The 27,974-nt window shown below is 43.1% G+C and overlaps 1 protein-coding gene across 1 annotated transcript in view; it reads left to right on the top strand.

The window, feature by feature from the left end:
- The window catches only part of ADRA1A (adrenoceptor alpha 1A), a 41,161-nt gene extending 21,399 nt beyond the window's left edge, over nt 1–19,762 (top strand). The window contains exon 3 of the mRNA XM_007065507.3: nt 9,973–19,762. Within this exon, the coding sequence (XP_007065569.2) occupies nt 9,973–10,493 (521 nt within the window). The 3' untranslated portion in view covers nt 10,494–19,762. The remainder of the gene's footprint in view (nt 1–9,972) is intronic.
- Nucleotides 19,763–27,974: the final 8,212 nt, after the last annotated feature.

The following is a 27,974-nucleotide window of genomic DNA, read 5'->3' as shown; positions in this document are numbered from 1 at the left end:
TTTTTGGCCGGCCTACATCAAACAAATTAGCGTTCTCAACCCAGGCTGCTAGTGGGTGAAATGTTCAAACCAAAATTGTGACTAATTGGCAGACCCAACTAGGTGGCCAAGGACCGAATGAATCTGGACTCTGAACTCCCTCCTCACTTCCAGGGAAGATGATCCATCCAGAACAGGGTTGCGGCACAGTGACAAGAAGCTTGCTCTGCCGTTGCTCAAGTTGTATCTTGTTCTGTGCACAGAGTTCAACGGAACCCAGAGGATTTTAAAAAAGAACAGGACGACTTGTGGCACCTTAGAGACTAACAAATTTATTAGAGCATAAGCTTTCGTGGGCTACAGCTCACTTCATCGGATGCATAGAATGGAACGTAGAGTAAGAAGATATATATATACATACAGAGAAGGTGGAATTTGCCATACAAACTGTAAGAGGCTAATTAATTAAGATGAGATATTATCAGCAGGAAAAAAAAAAACTTTTGTAGTGATAATCAAGATGGCCCATTTAGACAGTTGACAAGAAGGTGTGAGGATACTTAATTTAAGGAAATAGATTCAATATGGGTAACGACCCAGACACTCCCAGTCTCTATTCAAACCCAAGTTAATGGTTTCTAGTTTGCATATTAATTCAAGCTCAGCAGTTTCTCCTTGGAGTCTGTTTTTGAAGCTTTTCTGTTGCAGAATTGCCACCCTTAAGTCTTTTACTGAGTGGCCAGAGAGGATGAAGCGTTCTCCTTCCGGTTTTTGAATGTTATGATTCCTGATGTCAGATCTGGGTCCGTTTATTCTTTTGCGTAGAGACTGTCCGGTTTGGCCAATGTACATGGCAGAAGGGCATTGCTGGCACTTGATGGCATATATCCCATTGTAGTAGCAGTTATCCTTTCTTAACTCTCCGCTCGCTTCTTCTCCCATCCTTTAGCTCTGCTAGGAAACTTTGCAAGTGCACTGTGGAGCACTCACATATGCTAAGCAGTAGCAGCCACAGTATGGGGAACTAAGTAATTAGCCAGATGGTGAGGAGGAAAGTGGATGAACAATTCAAAGTGACTCATTTATTTAACACTCTTTTTTTTCCTGTCTGTGAATTATCCTCAAGCAGACTTTGATTTTTACTAATTCATTTATTATCCAAAATTGTTTCATGGATTCAGTTTTTACAGGCCGAAAGGGCCATTAGATCATTTAGTCTGACCTCCTGTATAATGCAGGCCAGAGAATTTCACACAACTACCACTGACCACCAACTAGATTGTATGCAGGATCAGTCCAGGTTGGATTTACAGGATGAACAAGCCATTGACAGGAATGAATGGTGACACTGTATTGCTCCCTGTGTCTGCAAAGATGCCCTGGGATGAAGAGAAGAAGATAACCCAGTATTCAGCCCATTAATTTGTGTTTGGCTAAAGCATATCTTCCGGAAAGGTAGTCTGTTTTGATCTGAAGACATCAAGTGATGGTTTGTTCAATGATTAATCATCCTCATTGTTTAAAAAGGGTATTACAGTAAAAGCTGTGTTATCCGGCACTTTACCAACCGGAAAGCTTTATCAACTGGCATTTCTGATATCTCCCAACACAAATCTTCAGTCTCGTAACCGGGATGAGTGTACAGGAGGTTATGCAATTACACATTCTGCACTCTGCGTTTATGCAAAAGAGGCAGAAGACAAGTAAGCAAGCAAGCTGGTATCAGGGATTTATTCAAAAAAGCAGCTTCCAGGGTGTGTCGTAGGGTCATTACAGATTCAGCCCAGTCTTCTACACCTTCCACATTTACAATGATGATTGATGTTGATAATGATGATCCTGAGGCACTGCAAGATCCCGAAGTGCCTCCTGAATCATCAAAGAAAGATTCAATTATGTTCAGCATAGTTTTAGTGTTACGTGTATTTTTAGTGATCTGGGTGATATGAAGTGTCATAAGATAACCTACTGTATAGAAAACTTTATCTGTATACACCTAAGTGCTTCAAGAAACCAACCACTCTTCAGTGAAGTACTACTACTGGATTGGTGAGTACCTGTAAACTATTTGATACTTTATCCATTTTATTGAATTCTAATTCTTTGAAAAGTGGTATTCCATTGTTAAATGTAACTCTTAGTTAACCAGAATTTTTGATTAACCGGCACCTCCCATACCTCCCTCGTGCTGGATAACAAAGCTTTTACTGTATTTCTAACCTGAATTTGTCTTGCTTTAACTTCCAGCCATTGGTTCTTGTTATGCCTTCAAATGCTCTGAATGAAATACCTTCAGATACGTCTTACCACCACCAGTTAACGATAACTTCCATTCAGCACTGAATGCATTCACCTCTGGTCTTAAACACATCAAGTGTTTAAATGCATACAGTGACTCCGCACAATATTAAAGGACTGGAAGAAAAATACCATATCCAGTGGGTTCTCAAGGTGGAGGTCATGAACTCCACTGGTATCACGCTGCCCAACCCATTCAGCTAGATGGGAAGGGAGTGTAGGGATGTGGAGAAGTCTCATGGTATGGAAGATGTTGATAACTACTGCCATAACCAGTTGAAAATGCTGGGAGAGTATAATAGGCAGAATGTAATTGCCCTGTATTGGTGTTTGTGCAGTATGTCAGGGCTAACACATTTATTGTTGCAAAATGTACCATGGCTCTACAATGACCAGAAATAATGAAGCCCTTGAAATGAAGCCCTATATGAAGGTTTCATAACTCAGTTGAACAACTCCAAATTTTTAGAGCTGAGCAGGAACTGCAATTTCTTGTTTTGTGGGACATTTCACCATTTCCGAATATATTTTTGTTCCAAATCAGGGGAAAGTGGTGAATTTTGGAAACTTAACATTTTAGGTCAGTTAAAACATCTTGTTTTGATTAAAATCAAAACATTTCATTTCAATGTAGACTTTTTATTTAATTTTTAATGTTTTTATCATATGCAATTAAATTTCAAAACAAAAAGTCATTTCTAAATTAACATTCTGTACTAAAAATGTCTAAATGGAGCCCTTCGATGTTATTAAAATGATTAGCTTTTTAATGAACATTTTATCAAAAGGACACTTTCCCACAGAAAGTTTCGGTTTGAACAAAACAGTATTTTCTGACAGACTAGAATGTTTCTCCGGGTTTTTTTAAAGGATGCGTACGTACACTGCATATCATATTCTTTTGTAAATTATTATGCTTTTCAACCAAATTCCTATATATTTGCCCTCATGTTTTTTACACAGTAGCATTATGGAATAAGAGCCAGTGCTATTATAGTCTTTGAGCACTCTGTGTGCTCATTTCTCATATTTATGGTGCTATTTTTGGACAGAGGATTGGGCCTTTATATTTATTGGTAATGAGTTTATATAAGTCATCAAATAAGTGCCATAGTCAGTGGGATTCCTGTCTAGATTTTTCCAAGCAATGTGATTTCGATTCACTCTTTCAAGGGCAGACAGTACAGCACAATCGTGGCAGGAGATTACATTAGTCATGTCAAGCCTTCACTTGGTGCAGAATAAAAATTATACTGTTTTTGCACTTCATTACCCTTCGCTGCTTTGAGCACACTCAAGTGGCAAAGGATGTCAGACCTCACAGTTGGCACATTTCTCCTTGTTTCACAGGGCAGGCGGGTGTAACACAGTGCCAGACTCGTGAACTGGTAAAATCACACTGTAGAATGTAAGATTTGTAAATGCTGTACGGGGGATGGTTTCGTGATGAAGGCATAGGATGGGGAACCTGTAGATCTGGGTTCAATTCCAGATTTTGTGAGGAACCGGGGAAATTCACCTAAACTCTGTGTACTTTAGTTTCCCTAGCAATACAGTGGAAATAATTTTTGTGTCATAGGGGTCTGATGGGGGTTCATTCATTAATATCTGTAAAGTGCTTTGAAACTCATGGATGAAAGATAAATAAAACGTCTTTCCGTCCGTAGAAGATACATCAAAACATCGCATTCTCCTATCACTCACGTCAATTGACATCACTAGGGACCTTAGGGCTTCTGTCTGTATTAGCTGGGGTGTAATAATAGTAACTTGACATGGACATGAGCACCAGCCCAGATCTCGGTAACAGGACAATCTAAAATGTTGGCTCAAAATATATCCCTGGCTTTGGGGTGAGTAAAGTTCTGGCTTCAAGTTCTGCAGCATGAGATTAACATTTTATAGCCACAAAGCACTACACAAACACTAATTACACCAATAGTCTTGTATTATGTCCATTATACAGACGAGACACAAAGCTTAAAAGGTCTTGCCCAGACCACACAGTGGTTTAGAATGTAAGTATCCTCAGTGCAGTTTACCATTGCTCTGCCCTTGTGCAAGCCATTTACACTGGTGTAAAGAGGGTGAAAAATGCTACTATTTTGATTGGGACAAATTTTACATTCCCTTTGACCTGATGTAAATGATGCCCGTGCAACACCACTGAAGTAGACATACCAGATCTTCAGCTGGTGTCAATTTGCAAAGCTGCATTGATGCCTGGCCCAGTCCATGTATGTGAAAGCACAATTTTGTCTAAAATGTGCAAGTTGCATCTACCATGGGAATGAAAGAGTTAAGAAAGGAAGATGGTGGATTCTACAGATGGCAACCCATGTTTACTGTTAAAGCTACTCTGTGTCCTTTTCATGTACAATGTGCTGTTCCTAGATAGGAAGTTGCTACAAATCCCCCCACCCACCCAGAAAAGCAGGAACCTGGCTTTGACGCTGGCTATTTTCTATTTTTAACAGTCTTTGGCAGAGCGTTAGCATTCCATTTAAAATGAGCCAAAAGTCACAGCAAACAAATTTTTTTCACCCACTACTACATTTGGCTTAATAGAGCACTTCCTGGACTTGGATTTCATTTACCTTTTGCATTGAAACAAAAGGGGAAAGGAATGGACAAACTGATGTCACATTAATTCAATGGAATTGGGGCATCGTGGTCTCCTTAGGTGCCTTTGAAATTCCCAACCAAAAAGAATCTGTCAGAGAGATAATGAACAGCTGTAGGGCATTTTGTTATTACAGGGAAATAGCATTTGTATACTAAGAAATGTCTGGCATAGTCACGAAGAAAAATCATGAAATACTGATCTGATTTCTTTTGTACAACAGTTTGGATGAGTCACTTGGTAAAGAATTAAAATATTATCAGTGTTACATTGAATAGGAAAGGTATTTTCAATCAAAAAAGGCACATTCACATGGGCAAATCACTGTAATGTGCAATGCACGAGTAGCAGTTGTGATCCACAGCCAGACGTCTACCTGTTTGAAAATAAAGAGCAAGGTTCTCTGCTGTGCCTAGCCTGACTGTCAGGGAATCAGCTACAACTCTCTCATATGCTGCCTCAGTCATAGCCTGGGGCATCTTAAAGCAGCCTAGTGGCTGCTCTAATTTGCACCAATTGGCTGTGGTCCCTAAGAGACCTTGCACCAACTGAAGATAACTAGATTACACTGCACTCTGGCCACATGTCCCATTCCTCACTTGCCCCTAAGGTACTTCCTGTGCCCATCTTTTCAGCTCAGAAAGTGAGGGTTTGTGTCATGGTGGGTAGACATCGCTTTGCATTTGACAATAGGGATTGCAATCAGCAGAAGCAGCATGAGAGTCATTAATCATTCTCATCATTTGTGTGTCCGGTTCAGGCAATATCCTGATACCTTCTCACACACACATTCACCCAGAAAAACTCTTTTCAGTGCATGCAGCTTAAATAACTTTTCTGAACCTTCTAAGTTTCAGTTTGAACACGTATCCAGAAGCAGTTGAGTTCAGATCCTACAGATGAACCCATAAATTCCCCTACATTTTCAAAAGTCGCCTTGTCTTAGGCTCCCCTGAGACCAGAATGAAACACTGTCGAGTTCAGGAACTGCTTCCTGGCATGGGTCAAGAGCAGAGAAGCATTAATACAATGAATCCAAACTTCTTCAGCTTGGGGGGTTTGGTTGGGCACACAAAGGTCGGGGGGGTGATCTGAACTTCCCCAAAGTTCAGTTTGAATTTGAGATCTTTTGTCTTCATTCAGGCCCATGTCTCTAACAGTATCGTTGCATGTATGATTTTGGAGAACAAAAATGATGAATGTTTGTTTTCTGGCGAACTTCATGTGTTGTGCAAATAACTACTACAGTATCCCTATCAATCTAGGCATGTTTATGATTTCACAGGGCGGGGGGGGATATGTCAATGATAAAAGAGCTATTGATCAAAATCTTGGCTGTAAAGACCCAAACAAGCAAATTGTGTTTTCTGGGAAGTTGGGATGATGTTTATATCTAAGATACGTTGTCCAAAGTAATCACAGATTTGGGAACGATCGGGTCACATTATTGGAGGCAAGTACTTTGAAAGCATAATAATGAACCATCTTCCCCTCAAAAACCTGTTAAGGATTTCATGCGATGGTGGATCTGCAGCAGAAAGTGGTCCTAGAGGCTTTATTATTTACCACGGGCCCCCAGAACAGGTAATATTTTGACAGCATGGAATCCAGTTCCCTGTTTCATTCACAGCCAGACGGCACTGTTTTCATTTCCAAGAAACTTGAGCGTCTGAGCGAGGGCACTGTGGGATCTTATTACAGGCGAATTTCTAGTGTTATTCTGGAACCGCTAACCAGCAGCGTTGTAAACAATTCTCCACAAGCATCAGTGTGCCATCTTGGGTATCCTCACGGCCTTTCTATATTTTGGTCATTATGGCCCTGATTCAGCAAATCACTTAGGCACATGCCTCTCTTCATGTTACAAGCATCATTTGAATAACGTCGGTAAGCTTTCTTACGATAACTAACGTTTATGGGTGAAGTGTACTGTCATGTAGCAGGCCAGTCTGAAGCCTATGCACCACTTACATCCTCGGAATGAAAGAATGCCACACATTCTAGCAACACTTTTAGTCACTTTCCTTAAGTGGGACATGCCGGATGGGTAGGCGTTGTGCTGGGCCTCTGCCCAAGAATGAATTTTACTCTACAAGCGCCAAGCAGAATTATTAGTAAGGGTGGCTACAAACAACACTAGAACATGTGACATCCCTGGCAAGAAGACACAAATATTTATAAAAAAAAAAAAAAAAAAAAAAAAGAGGAGTCCGGTGGCACCTTAAAGACTAATAAATTTATCTGGGCGTAAGCTTTCGTGGGTAAAAAACCCACTTGGCATTTTACCCATGAAAGCTTATAGCAAAATAAATGTGCTAGTCTTTAAGGTGCCACCGGGCCGCTCGTTGTTTTTGTGGATACAGACTAACACGGCCACCCCGCTGATACTTGACAAATATTTATGAATTAATTAATTAGTTAATTCATTAGTGACTTGGGTAATGGAATGGACGGTATGTTTATAATATCTGCAGAATACACCAAGCTGGGAAGGGTTGCGAGCACTTTGGAGGACAGGATTAGTATTCAAAACAACCTGGACAAATTAAAGAATTGGTCTGAAATCAACAAAATGCAACTCAGTAACGACAAGTGCAAAGTACTTCACTTAGGAAGGAAAAACAAATGCACAGCTAAAAAATGGGGAATTGGCTAGGCGGTGGTGGACTCACAAATTGAATGTGAGTCAACAATGTGATGCAATTACAAAAACGGCTAATATTCTGAGGTGCATTAATAGGAATGTTATCCTGAGCTACTTGGCACTGGTGAGGCGTCAGCTGGAGAATCGTCTCCAGTCCCGGGCACCTCACTTTAGGAAAGATGTGGACAGATTAGAGAGAGTCCAGAGGAGAGCTAAAAAATGATAAAAGGTTCAAAAAACCTGATCTATGGGGAAGAGTTTAAAAAATTGAGCAACTTTAGTATTTAAATAAGGCTGAGGAGAGCTCTGATAGTCTTTAAATACGTTAAGGGCTCTTATAAAGAGGATGGTGATCAATTGTTCTCCATGTCCACGAGAAGGTAGGACAAGAAGTAGTGGGCTTATGCTGCTGCAAAGGAGATTTAGGGTAGATATTAGGAAAATCTTTCTAATTATCAGGGTAGTTAAGCACCGGAGCAGGCTTCCAAAGGAAGTTGTAGAATCCCCATTATTGGAAGTTTTTAAGAAGAAGCTGGACAAACACCTGTCAGGGATGGTCTAGGTTTACATTGTTCTGCCTCAGCGCAGGGGACTGGACTTGATTTCTCGAGCCTGGCATTTCTAGGATTCTATGTCAAGCTGGTTGAAAAAACAGTTTAAAAAAAATCACTGGATTTGATAAACCTTTTTTACTGTTTGTTTGTTTTTAATTTCAACAAAAAAATTTGAAAATCAAAAAAATTTATCCAGCGCTACCCCGACCAAATAACTTCTTTTTTTTTTTTTAAGTGGTGACTTTTTTGAAGGGGTAGAGGTGGCATCAGTCAAAATCTGAATTTTTGGCCATTTTAAAAATTTTGAACCGCTCCAGTAGGAACATACTCAGGCTAATCTTTCTGCTCATGGGATAAAATCTTTTAAAATGGAAAAGTTACAGTAAGAATTTTATGTTAAGTACGTTTGGAATAGCTGCTTTTACAATAAGGTGAAAAGACTGCCTTCTGCCAAAGAGCTGAGTCTCAAAGATTAGAGGAATGTAGTGAAATGCAGTGAAAACAGCATAACACCGTGGTCATTTAGAGACTACACAACTGTCCTCCTGCATGACCGTTCAGAGCCTCAGAGCAACAGCTGGGATAGACCACACAGCTCCTGGCGCTTACGCTAAAGGAAAGTATCTAGTAGGTATTTGTAGTACAGGGTTTATGATACACATGCAAGCAGTTCTGGTTCCAGCCTGGAAAATGACAGGGATAGGTATCTACACAAGCCAGTCCATTACAATAGATGTCCCATGCTATTAGTCAAAAACAAATCGCTGGCGTGCTTTGTGGCTTTTGTAAATCTGTGGGGACCGAGCGTACCCCGAACGGCTGGCTGCTTTCTTTGGCAGGAGAAGGTTTCTTAAAAATCAATACGTTCATTGAACAATTGCTTTTTTTTTTTTTTTTTTTTTTGGTACAGAGTGTTAACCAAGCAGGGAGATTTTTAGGTCGGCCTGTGTCTTGCACACATATCCAAACATTTCCCCACGTTGCAGGCGAGCTGGAGCCCACGGCTATTAAGCAGAGGGAGATGGGTCATGTGATCTCTTCAAAAAATGATACCTGGACTGGCTTTGCACTAACAATCAGTGTTCCCTGTAGCCGACTACAGTTGAACAAAGTATCGGCCCGTTTTGGCTTTGAGCCACCCTTTCCCTTCCCTTTTTAATTAGCTCCATGAGAAACAGCCTTACCATTCTAGCAGCTTCAGTTAACCACTGCTAAGCACTCCCACTGCAGTATAGTAAAGACGTTTTGCGACTCCTACGGTTTATACAGCTATTGCTCAAGGGCCTGGTCCGGGCTGGTTGCAATCAATGGGAGCCTTTCCATTGGCTTTTGTGAATTTTGGCTTAGGCGCATGATGCTGAAAAATCTGTGGGCTGGGATTTTTGAAGGATCCTAAGTGAGGGAGGCATCCAGGTCCTTTAGGATCCTTTAAATATTCCTGTGTGAACGTGGTCATTGGGCTGCCCATTAGCTGGGATCCCAGAGGTGGTGATTCCCGGGCCATTTCAAATCCCGTTAAGTTGTCTCCTTGCTTATCCGAGCAGTCTGGTGCATGAGCTCCTGGGAGGAAGTAATTTCCCTTTGTCACCTCCTTTCACCAAACTATGGACTCTGTAGAACCTAAAATATGAAATTACTGCTGCATCTGTAACTGAACAGATAGGGTCCCCTGGGACAGTTATTACATACTGTCTATGTAATTGTAGAGCACCATACATTCTGAAATGTTCTCTTCCCCAGGAGGAATGAGTCTGTTTTCGGAGCATCCAAAAATCATGAACTTGACTTGTTTTCATTGTTATCTCTCTTACACTTTGACTATCTGCAATTTCTCGCCAGTTTTGTCTTAACACTCCCTGTATTTTCCATTCCAGGCGTTTTCTTTCCTGCACTCAAGCCCTCAGACACGGTTTTTAAAATAACGTTTTGGCTTGGGTATTTGAACAGCTGCATCAACCCGATCATCTACCCGTGCTCGAGTCAAGAGTTTAAAAAAGCCTTCCAGAATGTCCTGCGAGCCCAATGTCTCACAAGGAAGCAAGCAGCCAACAAGCATTCCTTTAGCTTCAATCTGAACCAGCCAGCTAGGCCCAGTATGGACAGTGCCAAGGATGTTGTCTGTATCCCTGTAGGGTCGGGGGAAACCTTCTATAGGATTTCCAAGTCCCATGGGGTCTGCGAGTGGAAGATTTTCTCCACCATGCAAAGCATGTCTACAAAAAGTGCAATCTCTAAAGACAAGTCCAGCTGCACCAGAGCCAAAGTGAAGAGCAAAGGTTTCCTGAGGACATGCTGCTGTGCTGGCCCATCAAGGAGCGCCGCTCGGGAGAACCGTAACGTGCCGACCATTAAAATACACACTATCTCCCTCGGTGAAAACGGGGAGAATGTCTAAAGGTTCGAGATCTCTAATGGGATTGGGGGGGGGGGATCTTTACATGCAACTTTTCAGCTCTGGCAACCCTGCTCTGCTGGAATAGTTCTGCTAGCAGGAAGTTGTTCTTTTTAATGGGAAGTAGGGTCGGATACTGAAGTAGGGGGAGTGGCCTGAATCAAAGGAGCAGCACGTCTTAACACAGTGTGGATCAAAGCTTTTTAAAAGTGAAGTCTTTGAGAGTTGTGGACTTGATTCAAAGCCCATTGAAGTCAATGGGAATCTTTCCATTTATTTTAATGGGCATTGAAGCCCCAAAGCACCTTTAAGCACCGGCCCCTTGAAATGACTGTAACATCATTTCCCTACCGCTTAAAGGCCTTGATTTTCACTGTCTCTTCTTTTTAAAGCTCCGGCGATTCTGATTTTGAAGTGCAATGGGGTGGAGGGAAGGGGCAAGAACATCTAATGCATCTTGCGAGAGAGAATTATAAATATACCGTGGTGGTTTCAGCATGGGTACATTCGGAGAGCTCAAACTTTAAAGCCACTTCATGATATAACCTTTTTTTTACGGCTGGACCGGTTGATCCAACAGCAACAGCAGTTAAGGGAAATGGGGAAAGAAAGCATTCATTGGACTATTATGTATCTCTGAATGGTCTCAGTTAAGCGAGTTCTGACATGAAGACTTTTCAACTTCAGATCACCTCTGCTGCTCAGTTAAGGTCCAGTGAGCACCCTAGATTCCTGCTGATGCAGATAGAGAGTTGACAACACATTGGGTCAGGTCCACAGTTGGTGCAGATCAGTGTAGTTCCATTGACCTCCGTGCCCATGGAACTATGTTAATCTACACCAGCTGGGGATCTGGCCCTCTGTAACTTGCAGAAGTCCCCTGACCCCAAAGCTGTCTGAAGTTCAGTGAGTTCAGCTTCCAGGGCTTCGTGAGGATAGTCCCTTGCGCTTTGTGTTTTGGAATCTAGTAAATTCCATCTCAAGGAGACACTTGATGAAAGGGGGTGAATTTCACCTCGTTTCAGAAACTTGCCACAATATTCTTTTCTTTTTTAAACACGCTAGTCATCCCAGACTCATTCAAAATGTTTCTGAGCCTTACTGCTTTTATAACAAAACTCGAAACCAAGCCAGATGTGTGTATCCTGGGGTTTCCAGGAGACCTTTGTACTCAGTCATATTTTCCAGTCTCTAGAAGGTCCAGGGGGGGCTCTTTAAAAGTTCAACACTTCCTGCTCCAGCTACTTGCCAGAGCCACAAAATCTTCCTACGATGTAGCGCACAAGAGTTGCAGATGTGAGGCTGCCCTGCTGTGTATTTGTAGTGCATTCTCTTCTTGATGCCTTCTCTGCAATGTAGTGAGCCTCTCACATGGTTTTGAGCACCAGGCCCTTCATTCCTATTCAGATCAATGGCAGATACATGCACAAATGAGTTAAGGATACACCCCAAGGAGAATGGGCCCTCCCTTGTAGATGTGGGTGAAAAAAGCATTTGGGAGCCTGTTATATTTTCCCTTAGCTATTCAAACAAATAAGCAATTCAGGATCTGAAAGAAACAGTGGGAGGAATTATTTGCACAATATCAGATATAAGCAGCGCATAACATAATTACCCACTGAGCCTGCCAAGTAATAACGCAGCTTCCTTGGCATGAAGCATAGACGTCTTTCCCAGTATGGAAGGGCCCGTTACTGTGAGGCACTGAATGCCGATTGATCTGAATGGGAATTATAGGTGTCCAGCACATCGAGAGGACATTTGGAATTTTGCAGGGCAAGGCTTTGAAAAGGCCCCTGAATAATATCGATGAGGCATCATTATTCATTCATCTCTCATTCAGTAATAACTCCAACATTTGGCAGGGTTTGATCCCCACTGCATGTCTTTCATTTGTGCATCCCTGAGACACTTGTTAGCTTCTGAGAACCCATGCAGCACCATCTGGTCCTTAAGAATTGTCTTGGAGACTTTGCAAAACTAGAATTTACAAAGTCGCTTCACATAGTTCTGGCAGCGTAAAGCGGCCTTGAGGGGAGTGTAAATGTAATTTGCACCCACGCTGAGGCTCCTTTACACAGCCAGAGTGGTATAAACAGTCCGAGTGTCAATGAGAATTGAGCCCAAAGTAAACAAGCAGTAAAAAGAGCTAAATAGGAATAGCATTTTCTGTTCAATAAACTCCCAATCAAACCATCACCACACCTTGGGGACAGGTTCACAAAGGTATTTAGGCACCGAAAGATGCAGATTGGCACCTAGTGGGAGTTACAAGAATGCCTAAGTGAGTTAGATGCTTAACTTCCATTGACTTTAGGTACCTAATCAGCTAAGAGCACTTTTGTAAAATCTAGTAGGGGCCCATCTGCATATTTAGGCATCTAAATCTGGCCGTTGGTGTCTGACCATCAGAGGTCAGATTCCAAGTGTACTCACAACAAGCTTGCTCACAAACGATCTAGAAGCCATGAATGATTTGCCCAAATGAAGTCATTTTGAATGATGAATTCAAGAAAATTTGCAGACAGTTCACAAACAGAGGCAAAATTGTCCAACTAAAATTTTCCCTAAATTTTTACTCTGCTCTACTCTAAATGCATTAAATCGTTGTTTAAGGTTACTGAAATCACAGTTGTTAACACAATACAAAGTGCCCAATCCCATTGAGGTAAGATCCTTGCTACCGATCTCAAAAGGGATCAAAAGCGAAATCTGTAAAAGGAAGGCGGGGGGAGGGGAGAGGAATGTGCTTGTTTGCAGATCCAATTGCTGCTATGATGCCAGTGTGATTCAAAGATTTCACAAAGGTGGAGAGGCATGAACCATCTTGAGAAGCGAGCATTTTCTTTCCTTTATAACAATCAAGAGCACTTTAGGCCCTCTATGGGTGCCTGTCATTTTCCTCACAACTGTGATTGCCTCAGATAAGTGTTTTGTGTGAGTTTACAGGCGCTGAAAGAATACCATGTGTTCACAGCAAATTTGCAAGGTGGCAGTAGACCGACTAGGGATGATCCCGAGGAGCATAGATTCTGCTTCGCTCCTCATCTTAAAACAATTTGCAGATTTTCTTAAGCAGCTAGGCAAGAGGCAAAACATAGGCCTAGCCATGTGCTTGTTCCCGCTACGTGATACGTCGGGAACATGAGTTGTGTACAGGTCTGTGACGTAAGCAGGGGAGAAGCAATTTGCAGTGGCAAGGGGTCTGAATCCCTGTAGGATCAGGGGAAGCTTCCAAAAGATTTCCTAAAACAATCACATATTCCAAACCTCAGATGTTACAGAGGGCATACACACAGACAGGTCACTTCTGAATGGAAGTCGAATTTCCCCAAAAAAGGAATAGACTAAACCAAGAAAAAGGCTAATCCGTGAACACTTCCTGTAATGTAGTCATTACTCACTTGATTAGCCCCCGTTAATTTTACTGGGATTAAGGGCTGCAAGATCAAGCCGTTAATGGCCGTCCTCGTTACTAGATCACTGATCATAATGGGGAGCCCAAGTTCTCCAGGTAAATGACCAAACAGCCAACCATGCACCCAGTGAAGCTTAAGGGGATCTTCGTTAGGCTGCTGCTGTGATTGCCTTTCTTGCCTTTAATCTGCAACACCCAATACCATTGCTTTTCAAGCTTCAGGCCTCTGTGCTGTAGTCCTTTAGGCTGGTCACTCTAACAATGTTTTGGGCACCCATCTAACCCTCCCAAGGGGCTGCCTTCCTGCCAGTGACGATAGAATGTTGCTACAGATTACGGACAGGCCTCTTATTACCATCTGAGTTTAGGTAGAAATTCTGTTAACCTAGCAGTGTTAGGGCTCATATCCTCTGTGGACCAGCCATGCGGGGCCCTGTTGACCCCAACTGAGCAAGCTTCACATTCTCTCTAGTAGAGGATAGTGGTACAAATATACACTATCCTGTATGTTATAGCACAATGGGGATACTCTCTGGGAATGCAACTTGTTTGGGGACAGTGTGAACTAGAGTCCCTGACATAATTAAGGCTGCTGTTTAGCCCTTCAAGCATACTATTTAGTAGTGGTATAATTGCTAATCTTGCTGACATTAATTCATCTCTGTTTCCACCTATAAAGATGCTACCTATAAATAAAGGTTGACAGCACACTTGAGCTGTCCAGCACGAGAGCTAAATTAAATTATAAGGGCAGTGCTGAGGTTTTTCCAATTCATCAAAGCTTCATTGTATTCTGCAGGTCAGTAAATGACACTTCATAGCTTTCTTTGCACTGAGGGAGTGAGGCAACGAGTTTAGTTGATTGGACGAATTAAACACCGCCATTTGTTCAGTTCTCCCATATGGATGTTGTATAAGAAAACTAGAGAATATCTTAAATACTTTAAATTAGAGATGGGATTAAATCAAAACCCCGTATCTGAACCCCTCTGACTCTCAAATGGTATATAAGCCTGGACCCCAAATCTGTGGCACTAGCCCATCTGTCGTTAAAAGAAGCAGCCCACCTTTGCTTTAAACCACCCTTTAGAACTGAACTGAACCTTTCTAAAGATTTGGAAATAAAGTCCAGGATTTGAAACCAGCAAGTGTTGAAATATGCCATGAAAACATTTATTCTCATGGTATTTCAAGCCAAGACGAGAAGCAGAAGAGATGGAAATCTCACAAGAAAGCCCTGCTCTTGTGAGGTTCCCAGCCAAGTTTCGCAATCTCAAGGGGTTCAAATACTTTGGATACCAAACCTGAACTCTAAAACATTTGAAAAGTGCCCATCAGACTTTCTTAACATGAATATTACTGGCTAGAGCTTGAAATCTTCAGAAGTTGGATGCACAGTCAAAGCCTACGTGACATCAAGTTACTGACCAATCACATCAGATGGACAAACTGTTGTTTCCGTCACTCATCCCCTCATGTCTTCTGGACTGCACGGTTTACACTGTTGCTTTTTCAGAAACGTATATTTTTATATGCTGTACAATGGGGGATTATTGTACAGCTATAAATAGTCTGGAGCAGATGGGACAGTAATTTCAGAGTAATCTTAAAATAATGTTATTTTAAAAACCTGAAATGTTATTCAAAAGATGGCATCATGTTCACGTGGTATAAAAATAGACAGGCAGTCAAGGTCATCTCTGACTCAGAATGCCCCTACTTGTGAAAGTCAAAAGCCAGAATGATTAAGAGTTTAACCCCAAAAGTTCCTCTTCAGCCATGTCGAGATACTAAGAATTGACTCCACGTAAACATTGGCTATTTTACTATTGGGACATGATTGCTCGTAGTCTAGTCTCTCAATGCACTACATCCCAAGAGTAAACTGGGATAAAACCACAAATCCGGAATGGCAGGAGGCCATTAGAAACTGATGGGGGTGTGGTATCTCTCCACCAGAGCTGCTACTCCCTGCTGGTCTGCATGTTGAGATATTGAGCTCAGAAGCTGAACTTAGATTCTCTGCACAGCAGTGTAACCAGAAGGTTACTAGTCTGCTTGGCCTGGTTTAAACACCTCCCATGGAGCGGGAGAGGCTGAGGGAACTGGGCTTGTTAAGTCTGCAGAAGAGAAGAGTGAGGGGGGATTTGATAGGAGCCTTCAACTACCTGAAGGAGCGTTCCAAAGAGGATGGAGCTCGGCTGTTTTCAGTGGTGGCAGATGACAGAACAAGGAGCAATGATCTCAAGTTGCAGTGGGGGAGGTCTAGATTGGATATTAGGAGACACTATTTCACTAGGAGGGTGGTGAAGCTCTAGAATGGGTTACCTGGGGAGGTGGTAGAATCTCCATCCTTAAAGGTTTTTAGGGCCCGGCTTGACAAGCCCTGGCTGGGATGATTTAATTGGTGTTGGTCCTGCTTTGAGCAGGGGGTTGGACTAGATGACCTCCTGAGGTCTCTTCCAACCCTAATCGTCTATGAGTCTATGATTCATGGAACACTCTTAGAAGAATCAATTTGAGGAACCTCCCTTTCAGTCATAGTCACCGTAGGCTAACATGGTGTATTTGCCATTCTGTCACCCTCTGCAAAGGCAATTTGTGATGACAGAACAAGATGCTCCGCACACATACCCCTTTTAGGTTCCATTCAGAGGAGGGGATCAAATTTCTCTTCTTTCCGAGGATCCTGGAAATATTCAAACCATAACACTAGCCACTTCTCCACTAACACTATCGCTGCTGTCACATTTGCCAGCAAGTATAAATGCACTCATTTGGTTTCGCTCACCCAACAGGGAATCTCTGTATGAAAACTGCCAAAAACTTGCTGAACACAGACGCTCGTCAAGTTGACGGACATTTGCATTGATGGTTTCCAAAGCTATTTCGGGAACTCTGAGGAAAATAAAATGACTGGCAGCCCGTATGTTTCTTGTTTAAAGTGAATTCGGCATTGAGGAATGATTGACAGCATTGAGCAGTGAAGGTCTCTATTATCCGTCACATAGGCATTTGCAGTGCAGCTTCCCTCAATGCCCTGCCAGTTACTATTGTTTGTGTTACCAGAGCACCCAGCTGAGATCAGGGCTCTGTTGTGGTAGGTGTTCTTTGAACACATAGTGAGAGAGAGCTGCTAGCCCAAACAGCTTACAATCTAAATAGATCAAGGGTAGGAGGGGAAGTAGAGGCAAGTAGGGCTTGCCCAAGGTCATCGACTGAGCTGGAAACAGAGCCCAGATTGCCTGACTCCCAGTCCAGTGCTCTGCATACCAGACTATGCTACCGCTCTGATTTCAGTGAACCCCACAGAAAGCGGAGAGAGGAGTACTGCCCATTCCGTCATTTTACTGAGTCAGACAACCGAGGCCTCGGTCCTGAGTGGAGCTGAGCATCTCCCATGGAGCCCTGAGCATCCTCAGCTCCCAAAGTCTCTGAGAAGAACTCAGCGTTGTCAGCCCCACACAGGAGGCTCTCAGCTATTTGCTGGCTTCCAATGTATATTGACACCATTGGCCAAACAGAAGCAAAAAGCCACAAAAGGAAGCAGAGTTTGATCAGCATTCCACCACCTGGAGTTTGGTCAGACTTTATCATCTATTGATTTTTCGGGTTTATATTCCCTCGAGCGAACACTTTTAGAATCCTATTGTCTGTAACTGTGGATTTTTTTCTATTATCCCTGTAAATGTCTGACACTTTTTCTGATTCACGCTAAGCCTTGGCCCCAGTGGTATCTAATGGGGGGGTGAGTCCCAATGGTTAATTAACCATTGTGTAAAAATTATCCATTGGGTAAGTGGGTTTCTTTTGGCACCTCCAGTCTTACTATGATAGTAAAACGTCCCTGCCTCGACCGTATCTATTTTGTGGAAGGGACGAGTTTATTGAATTGGATGTTCTGTGGGTCACATCCTGCGCCCAATGACGTCAGTAACGTAACTCCCATCGATTTACAGCAGGATTTATTTTAATTATAGGCATATCTATGATGCTCATCCCGCCACACCAGCTGAGCACCTTGTTAATGAGTGAATTCACATAATGCCTATGTGGGTAAGAAAATGATGTTCCCGTTTTATAAGTAGAGAAACTGAAGCACAGAGAAGGTAAATGACTTGCCAAAGGAAGCCTTTAGCAGCCATGGGGGCAGAATCCATATTACCTGGCATCCCGTTGCATGCCCGAATCACAAATTAATCCTTTTCTCCTAAAACTGTTTGAGTGAGATAGAGGATTTAACCCCAGGCATGACAGGTTACAGCCAATGGCACTTATTTCTCCTAGTTGGTTATTTCAATCCTTTCTGCAAAAATTCCAGCCATCATCTGTAAGAACTCAACAATAACCTATAAGTGCTTGCCAAGCAGCAGAGAGATGGGAGGGCATAACAGCTAGCAAGAAAAAGTCTGGTAATGATCCAGCCTTGTTTACTGAGCTGCTATTTATCTTTGTTTACCACATTAGTTACATTCTATTTCAAATCATCATTTCACTCAGTGCCCTTTTAATCTCACTGGCATTTTGGTTTTTCATTTGTTTTTCCACCAAGTCCAATAGCCCTAGAACAACTCCCATAAACCCACAGCCAGTTGTTTACAAGGCTCGCTTTCTTGCCAGATTAAAATGAGACACTCCACGAACTCAAGGGGGAAGGGTGGAAATATCTGTACAAATAATCCAGTGGTTTCATAGCTAGACACATAAGTGAACGGAATCGTCAATATCTATAACCTGCAACTCAATCAAAAACGTAATCAACTCGTTTTAAAGGGTATTCACAGGTAGATATTGTCGTATTCGTGACAGTATTATGAAAATCCTAGATTCTGGGAGAAAGTTTATAGTGCATTGAAAATAAAATTCTTCTACCCAGTTTGATTAATGGAATTGAATCACTGTAGCTCCCAAGAGGAGATTCAACATTTGTATTAAAAGTTCAAGTAAAAGGTCATGCCTTATATAGAGAGTCACTGCATATTATTCATGCTGGCGAAGAAGCGGAAAAAAGAGAACACACGAGCTATGGAGGAAATGAAAAGATAGAAGGAAGAGCTATATATTGCACTCTACTGAAGTATGAAATAATGTATCTTTTAAGGTCTGACACACAGAAAGGAGCTAGGGTAATGTGGATTATTATCTCTCTGTTATAGCAAACATAAATCCATGTTGAAAAATATCTTCTGCTTTAAATATCATGACACCTTGCAATCTCTTGCAGCATAGTGCAGAATGGCCACGTATTTATACTAAAAACAATACAAAAATATGAATTCATAGTACTCTGTGTTTCAGACTGAACAGCAAAATGTGTGCCTATTGATCCATGTTTATCCGGTAACACTTGGGCCTTTGTAAGACAGTTCTGTGAAGCAAGACAGAGCTCAGAAATCCAACCAGCATTTCTACAATTTTCCACATGAAAAACCCTGCCCACTGATACGTGAGATCTCAGCTAATGATCACAGCACCGTTATGTTTTGTGAGACTATAAATATCTTTGCTGAATGTTGCTGGCCGGTTATTTGTACTCTATATGTTATGACAGTCAGAATTATGGTTTTAACGCTTACCTAGTTATTGGTTGCAGAAATATGCTTGGTTTCCTTCCATTGATTGCAGCATTTTACATCCACACCGTACAAGATGGGCTGCCAAAATTTAAGATATTTCACTCTCATGGAATGGGCACCACATATTCTGAATATGGTGTTTCAATGCTATTGAATTTTCTATATGCTGTTTTTATAGACCCAGTATTTGATATGTGACATGTTTGAACGGTCATGCTGGTCATTTTCTTGAACAAAATTGGATGTTTATGAAATATTACCAGGTAAACAAATAAATTATTGGGAAAAAGAAGATATTTTGTGAAACGTCAACCACGGTTTTTTTAAAATTGTTTGGGTTTCCTATAAATGTGAGTTATCCCCCGTTACAGACTTTTCCCTATGTGCCGGACCGAGATTCCATGACTCACGTTGAGTCATACCTTACTCCACAAATGATCCCATTGATTTAAGTGGTGCTGCTCTGTGATAGGGTGTTCACCCCACACCAGAAAGGAAGGGGTTAAAAGCAGGCTAGGGAGGCTGTGCAGGGAGCAGCTAATTGGAGGGAGGCTGCATGGAACAGCCAATCAAGGCCCAGCAGGCTCACATAAAAGGACCTGTGGGGCTAGAATGAGTCAGTTGCTGCAGGGAGCCCCAGGAGGGAGGTTTGTGTCCTCGTGGGCTGCAGAAAGGTAGCGCATTGGACAGGGCAGATGCTGGGAGGGAGCGGGGGAACTCCTGGCTGGCTACTGGGACTTGCGGCCTGGTGGCCCTGAAAAGAGGGCAAAGAAGGTGCTGGGGTCTCGGGGAAGTGTCCCAGGGAATTGAAGCAGCACTGGTGGAGAAGTTAAGGAGAGGCAGCAAGAGGCTGCTAGCTACAGGGAACCTGGGCCTGGACCCAGAGTAGTGGGCAGGCCAGGGTCCCCGCTGCCACTGAGGAAGTGGGTGGACTATTTGGACTGTTCCTCTGGCATGGAATCAGAATCAGTCCCTTCATATTTATTGTTGTTGCTGTTTGTATTGCAGTAGTGCTTGAGAGCTCCAGTCCTAGACCTGGGCTCTGTTGTACCAGACACTGTACAAATACAGAACAAAAAATATGGCCCTGGCTTTAAAGAGCTGTCAATCCAAGCCCCTTGATCTTTTTCTTGAAGGTCACAAGTTGAGGCTCTTTTCTTAGGAGATGCCTAAAGCCCACTGAAGTCAGGGAGAATTGAGGGATCTGGATACCGTGCAGAAGTAGGGCTTTGTAACATGGAATTACTTCTGCTTAAGAATAAATGATGCTAAAGCACTTGAATATCTAATGTATCATATGAAGCCTGCCAACCTGACCTTGACTGCTGACCATAACTATAACCATAACTACTAACGTACAGACTTAGCTGTGCAATATTTAGATTTCCTGTCAAAGGGGAGGGTTTGGAGTTATTTTTATAAATGGTGGGAAAGCGATGCTGGAAGTGCATTTTTCTGCTTAGTCTCAGAGTATGTGGATTAGGCCATAACATCAGTTCAGGTAATATTGGAATATGCCCCTCCTTCTAGCACTGTGATGGTAGCCCTTGCTCTTGCTATCTATCTGTCTTGCAATACATTCCCATCTGTTATACACAAATCAGTGTTTTAGGGTAGGAAGATGGGTAAGTGGCTAGCACATGGGACTTGGATGCAGGCAATCTGGGTTTGCTTCCTAACTAAGGTTTCAGAGTAACAGCCGTGTTAGTCTGTATTCGCAAAAAGAAAAGGAGGACTTGTGGCACCTTAGAGACTAACCAATTTATTTGAGCATGAGCTTTCGTGAGCTACAGCTCACTTCATCGGATGCATATTGTGGAAACTGCAGAAGACATTAGATACACAGAGACCATGAAACAATACCTCCTCCCACCCCACTCTCCTGCTGGTAATAGCTTATCTAAAGTGATCATCAAGTTGGGTTTTCTCACCCCCCCACCCGCCTCTGAGAAAACCTGGATTTGTGCTGGAAATGGCCCACCTTGATTATCATACACATTGTAAAGAGAATGGTCACTTTGGATGGGCTATTACCAGCAGGAGAGTGAGTTTGGGGGGGGGGGGGGGCGGAGGGTGAGAGAACCTGGATTTGTGCTGGAAATGGCCCAACTTGATGATCACTTTAGATAAGCTATTACCAGCAGGAGAGTGGGGTGGGAGGAGGTATTGTTTCATGGTCTCTGTGCATATAATGTCTTCTGCAGTTTCCACAGTATGCATCCGATGAAGTGAGCTGTAGCTCACGAAAGCTCAAGCTCAAATAAATTGGTTAGTCTCTAAGGTGCCACAAGTACTCCTTTTCTTCTTCCTAACTAAGCAACCGTTGTGTTGAGTGACTTTAGACAAGTCAATTAATCTACAGGGTTTAGGGTGACCAGATGTCCTGATTTTATAGGGACAGTCTCGATATTTGGGGCTTTTTCTTATGTAGGTGCCAATTACCCCCCAACCCCTTCCCGATTTTTCACACTTGCTATCTGGTCACCCTAACCCTGTACTAAATTCCCCACCTGTGAAGTTGAGAGGGAGGATGGTTTAGTGGTTTGGGCACTAGCTTAGGCATTGAGAGCCCTGTGTGCATTCCCTGCTCTGCCACAGACTTCTTGTGTGACCTTGGGCAAGTCACTTAGCTTCTCTGGGCCTCAGTCTCCCATTTGTGCAGCGGGGATAATAGCACTGCCCTGCCTTCCGGGGATGTTGTGAGGCTAAAATTCCATGAGGGATTGTGAGGGACTGGCATACTAGAGTGGCAAGGGCCTAGATGAGACCCATTGATGCTTTTTTGTTAATTTAATTACGTTTACACATTAGGTACTAATCCCTCCAGGGCCTATGCCCTTTGTTAACTTATTGTCCTAATTTCTGCCTCTTCACTAAAAGCCTGGCACTAGCCTCGTGGCAGCTCCCATCCACTCAGTTTCCTTTTTTGTAAAGGGAAACATTTAGGGCCAGATTGGAACCCTTGCTGTATCACGAGGCTGCTACTCCCACCCACTGCTGCGGGGCGTGGGAGAGCCTGGGGCTTGATTCTACCTCCCCAACATGTGGGCCAGCACAGTTGAGCCAGGGAAGTAATTGGTACCTGTTCTATGGCAGGGGCAAAGTATTTCCCCCTCCTGGGGGCAAGAGGGGAACCGAGAGCCACATTGTAACTGCAGAGAGTCAGGAAATGATTTCTTATCTTCCATGAAAATAAATTTCAAAGACGACAAAAGTTTTCCTTCCAGATTTTCATTTCTCTGAGGAAAATGTGAAAAAATTGCAACGGAACCCACCGACTGTTTGCCAAAATGTCACCTTTGGCCAAACGCTGTTCTTTGTTGATTAAAAAGTTGAAACAAAAACATTTCAGTCAGCCCCAACTGTGACTCCGGGTTCCTGAATCAGCCCAGCTGTGCACTGCCCTTGCTTTGAGCTGGTGGCACTGAGCCCTTAGAGAGCCAAATTCTGATCTCACATCAGGGCCAGTCTGCAGTTACTTCACCAAAGTCAGTCAATTACTCCAGATACATACGTGAGTTCAGAATCTAGCTAAATCTTTCTGAATCATTAACTCGTTCTCCCTCACGCTTGCTGACGTTTTTTTCCCCCTCTGCTGTACTGTCTCCATTTCTACAATAGCCTCTTTGATAGAAGACGAGCCAAGTTGTGCTCAGCATTCCAAAAAAGCAGAATCAATCTTCAGTCCAGAGCTTTCCTCTGATTTACATTTGATCCATCGACAAATCCCAGAGTTTTATTTGAGTTTCTTACCATAAACATGGTACTACAGAGACGAAAATAATTTAAAAATCCAAAATATTATGTGTTTGGTACACTTCATCCAAGTATCTCAAACTGCTTTTAGAAGCATTGTGAATTAAATAAGTAAATTCCACAAGCTATTTCCCGTGGAAGAACCCCCAAGCTCTTTTATACACTTAAACTGATACACAAACTACGCACGAGGACAAATTTGTCCTCGACTGAAATGTAGCCACCTCTCGGGTAAAAGAAGACAGCTATTCCACAGCTTATATTAACATTCTACTTCCGCTTTGATTGGGAAGTGTAAATTGCCCCATTCAGTTGAAACTCCAGGGGAAATGTAGATGGCAGAATCTAATTACCTGAGTCAGAATTGTCCAAGATACCCAGTTTAACAGGATAATAATTCCAAAATGAAAGATATGTGATATTTAATGAACACCTGGGGTATGCCAATACTCTGCGCCACTCAGTCTCCCAAAGATATGACCGTGATTTTTGCTAACATGCTAGAGAACTGGTGCTTCTATTTTACACAGTTCAGACACCACAGAGAGTTTTAATAGAGGATTAATCATGGTCCCTTGCAGAATCCTTATGGTCAACAGACATGACAGCCAGCTGGCTCCCCAAAGAGAAAGAGACATATTGATTAAAGAGGAGAAGAAAACCAGAAACACGCCATCTTAATGCTGCAGCTTCTGTACAGTCAGTCATCTGAGTGCAGTGTAAGGTCGAGACATTCCTGGACTTCCTTGGGGCTCAAATGCTTTTATGATGATAAAAGTGACTGTGTTTGCAACCACGTGAGCACATAGGTGCTGGATCTGCTGCACCCCCTGGCTTGAAGCACTAATAACAACCCCAATACGTGGTTTCTGCCTTCAGCACCCCCACTATTAAAATTGTTCCAGCGTCACTGATTGAGCAGCAAGTGTTAATGAAACATCCGGTTGTTTTTAACAGCCACATATTTTATTCGGCTAATGCTGCAGCACACTTCCCAGTGTGATTCTTTCGCTGTTCGTTAGAGCGGTAAGTAACCCAAATGTATATCCGTTAATCCATTAGGTCACGTAATGCATTTCCCAGCCACCACTCTCTGTCTGTACACTGTGGACTGTTGAACTGATTGAACTAGTCCCGAGAAGTGTGGTTCTTTACATTTATGTTGTACAGCTGCCCCACTGTCTGCAAAGCCTTCCCAGAATTTGGCTTTCAGCATGCAATCGATAGCATCCTTTGTGTAAAAGCAAATGCATTTTCGCAGGCTGTTCATACAGCTGCACAACAATCTATGGGGCTGGGACTTCTTATTTCTAGAATGCTTTCGACTGTGGTGCACCTACTCTGATATCCTGTCTCGGACAGCAGACAAGCACCAGCTGCTTCAGAGGAAGTTGGAAGAAACCCTAAAGTGGCAGATGTGGGATTGTTTCCCCTGTAAAATGCCATGCCTAAAAGATAGAGGTTCGTATGACCCTGAAGCATAGGCGCCAACTTCCTCTCTATCTGGGGTGGGGGGGGGGGTGCTTGACGCCCCCTCTGCCACAGGCACCGCCCCCACTCCGCCCCTTCCCCCAAGTCCCCACCCCTCCCCGCCTTTTCCCGCTCTCGCTCCGTCCCCAGCCCTGCCCCCGCTCCACCCCTTCCTCCAAAGCCTGTACAAAAAAATTGGAAAGCTTTTTTTGCCAAAAAATGCAGAATGGGTGAAACTGAAACATTTCCTGACTTTGGGTCAGATTTGCCAAATAGTTTCAGCAAAACCAAAACAATTCCAAAGAATCAAAATGTTTGGTTTCAGCATTTTTTAAATGAAATGTTCTGATTCAAAAGGGCTTTTTGTTCTGAAATTTACTTCAATTTCATTTTCAAAAAATGTCAGAGTTTAAAAAAAAAAGTCAGAAATGAAAATGTTTCATTTGCCCCAAAACTAAATGTTTTCGACACTTTTAGTTATCAAAAAATTTTGGTTTTCCGTCAACCCACAACAATGTTCAGCTTGTCCGGTGAACTGAAAATCAAATATTTGCACAGCCCTAACGTTGCTTACACTTCACATCACCCCTGTGAAGTAGGATTACCCCCAGTTGGGAGATGAATAAATTGAAACTCAGAAGATTCTGATCCCTTTGTTCCATGATTTTTAATGGAGTTACTCCTGATTTACATTGATCTGAGCTCAGAATACGGCCAAACTACCACCGTTACTCACATAGAATAGTAATATAAGCTCCAAATTCAGCAAAGCTTAAAAGCATGTACGCACATGCATGACTTCAAGCACATGCACTTCTAGCTTTGCTGAATCAGGGCCAGATACTCCAGACAGTCCCACAGAAATCAGCGAAGCTACTCACAGGCTATGTCTACACTACCGCTGAATCAATGCTCTGGTGTTTGATGTTCCGGGGGGTCAATTCAGCGGGTCTAGTGAAGACCCAATAACTCGACCGCCAGTCGGCCCCAGTTCTCTACCTGGAATAAGAAGAGCAAGGTAAGTCGAAGGGAGAGTGTCTCCTGTTGACCCAGCGCGGTATAGAGGCTGTAGTAAGTCAACCTATGCTTTGTTGAATACAGCTACCTTATTCATGTAGCTGGAGTGGCGTAACTTAGGTTGACTTACTGCGGTAGTGTAGACATAGCCTATAGCATAGGGGACTATGCAGTGAGTAAATGTATGAGAATCTGGCCCATGAGTTCAGAACTTACCCAAAATCATTCAAGGCCACTGAGATTGGAGACTGAATCACCCCCTCAGTTTACAGCTATTCCTTCTAAGGACAAAATACCCATCTGAGTGAAGTTAATGCCAAAAATCCCTCTGATGACCAAGAAGCCAGGGTCAGGATTTAAAAAAAAAACAACAAGGAGTCCTTGCGGTACCTTAGAGACTAACAAATTTATTTGGGCATAAGCTTTCATGGGCTAAAACCCACTTCATCAGATGCGGAAATTCCACTTCATCAGGAGTGGAAAATACAGTCGGCAGGTATAAATACACAGCACATGAAAAGATGGGAGCTGCCTTACCAAGTGCGGGGGGTGGGGGGGGTCAGTGCTAATGAGGCCAATTCAATTAAGGTGGTTATGGCCCATTCCCAACAGTTGACAAGATGGTGGGAAGCTTGCACTCCCTTTTTCTGTGTCATTCCTGCTCTGTCCCCATGCCCCAGTGCTACGAGTCCATCAGTTTTCACCAGCGTAAAATTCACCTTGAAAGTTCATTAATTATTGTTGTTTGTTTATGTTGCAGTAGTATTTTAAAAGCCCCCAGTTGAGATCATGGCCCCATTGTGCTAGGTGCTGGACATACAGTGAGTAAGGGCTGGTCTACGCTACGGAGGGGATCTAAGTGAATAACATAGCTGAAGTAGACGTACTTAGATCTACTTACCGCGGTGTCTTCACTGCGGTGTGTAGATGGGAGACGCTCTCCCGTCGATTCCCCTTGCGCTTCTCGTTGAGATGGAGTACCAGAGAGGACGCTAGAGAGATCGGTGGTTGATTTATCGTGTCTATACTAGACACGATAAATTGACACCCCCCCCCCCCCCGCTGGATCAATCGCTGCCCGTCGATCCAGCCGGTAGTGTAGACAAGCCCTAAGAGACATTAGAAATGTGGGGGGGAGATCCTCAGCTGGTGTGAATTGGCATGTTGAAGTCGATGGAGCTACACTGATTCGCCCTAGCTGAGGATCAGGCCCATACACTGTGAAGAAGCAGCAGCCTGAAAAAACAGTTCTCGCTCAGCACTCCCACACCAGAGCACATAGTTTTGACATTCCAACTTGGTCCTTAAGTTGAAATGTTCTGTTAAAGTTTCTAGACAGCAAAGTGCCTGGCACGTTTCCTGCTTCCTGGAAGCTTTCCTGGTGTTTTGCTTTTGCTTTTCCCTCCTGACATGTTTTTGGCAGAACGCGTGCACAAAAACGAAGAGCTGACCCCCTTTCTCCATAACCCAATTAAAAAAATACATGTTGAAGCAGCATGCCTTCCCCTCATCAGCTGTCAATCGCACAAGTAATCCCATTAACTCCACTCAGGCTACTCACGTGAGGAAAGGTTGCTACCTCCTCCTTCTCCTTTGGCAGCTTCGTGCTAAAACAGCATCAGGCACCTAAGCTCTAAAGAGGGTTCCCAGCCTCAGAACTGCAAACAGAGCTGGGCAACTCCTTGCAGCCCACACTGAGATGCCTCTCTCTGTGAGAGGGGAGAAGAGTGGGGCTCCACACACACTGCTCCGACTGGCATCTTCCATCGGCTAGTGTGACGGCTTTTGTGAATCACAGTCTAAGGGGCCTCTCTCTCCCCATTCATTGTACAGGAGTTTACACACCTCACACAGGCTTTGAGAATCAGAGTGATTTTTCCAGGCGCCTAAAAGATAGGCAGTGTGATGCTGAGCATCCGAACACTTAACTTCTTTTGAGCCTACAGCCCCTAAGTGACTTGCCCAAGGTCACACAGAAAGTCTGTGGCAGAGCCAGGAATTAAAGCCAGGTTTTCTGAGTCCCAGTGTAGTGCTTTAGCCACAAGACCATCCATCCTCCCAACTGACTTTACTAGGATTACACTGGGTGTACACAGGGCACAATTTAGCCCAGTGTTTGTAGGCATTAGAGCAGGCAAATGGGATTCACGTAATTTACATTCTATCCCCAGTTTGGACTCAGACTATGATGGAGACAAAGAGAACATATTTATAGTAATCTATGGACCTGATCCTGCAGTTTTTCCT

This window comes from Chelonia mydas, chromosome 26, assembly GCF_015237465.2.
Source record: "Chelonia mydas isolate rCheMyd1 chromosome 26, rCheMyd1.pri.v2, whole genome shotgun sequence".
NCBI lineage: Eukaryota > Metazoa > Chordata > Testudines > Cheloniidae > Chelonia > Chelonia mydas.
This window is presented reverse-complemented; position numbering and strand designations above follow the sequence as displayed.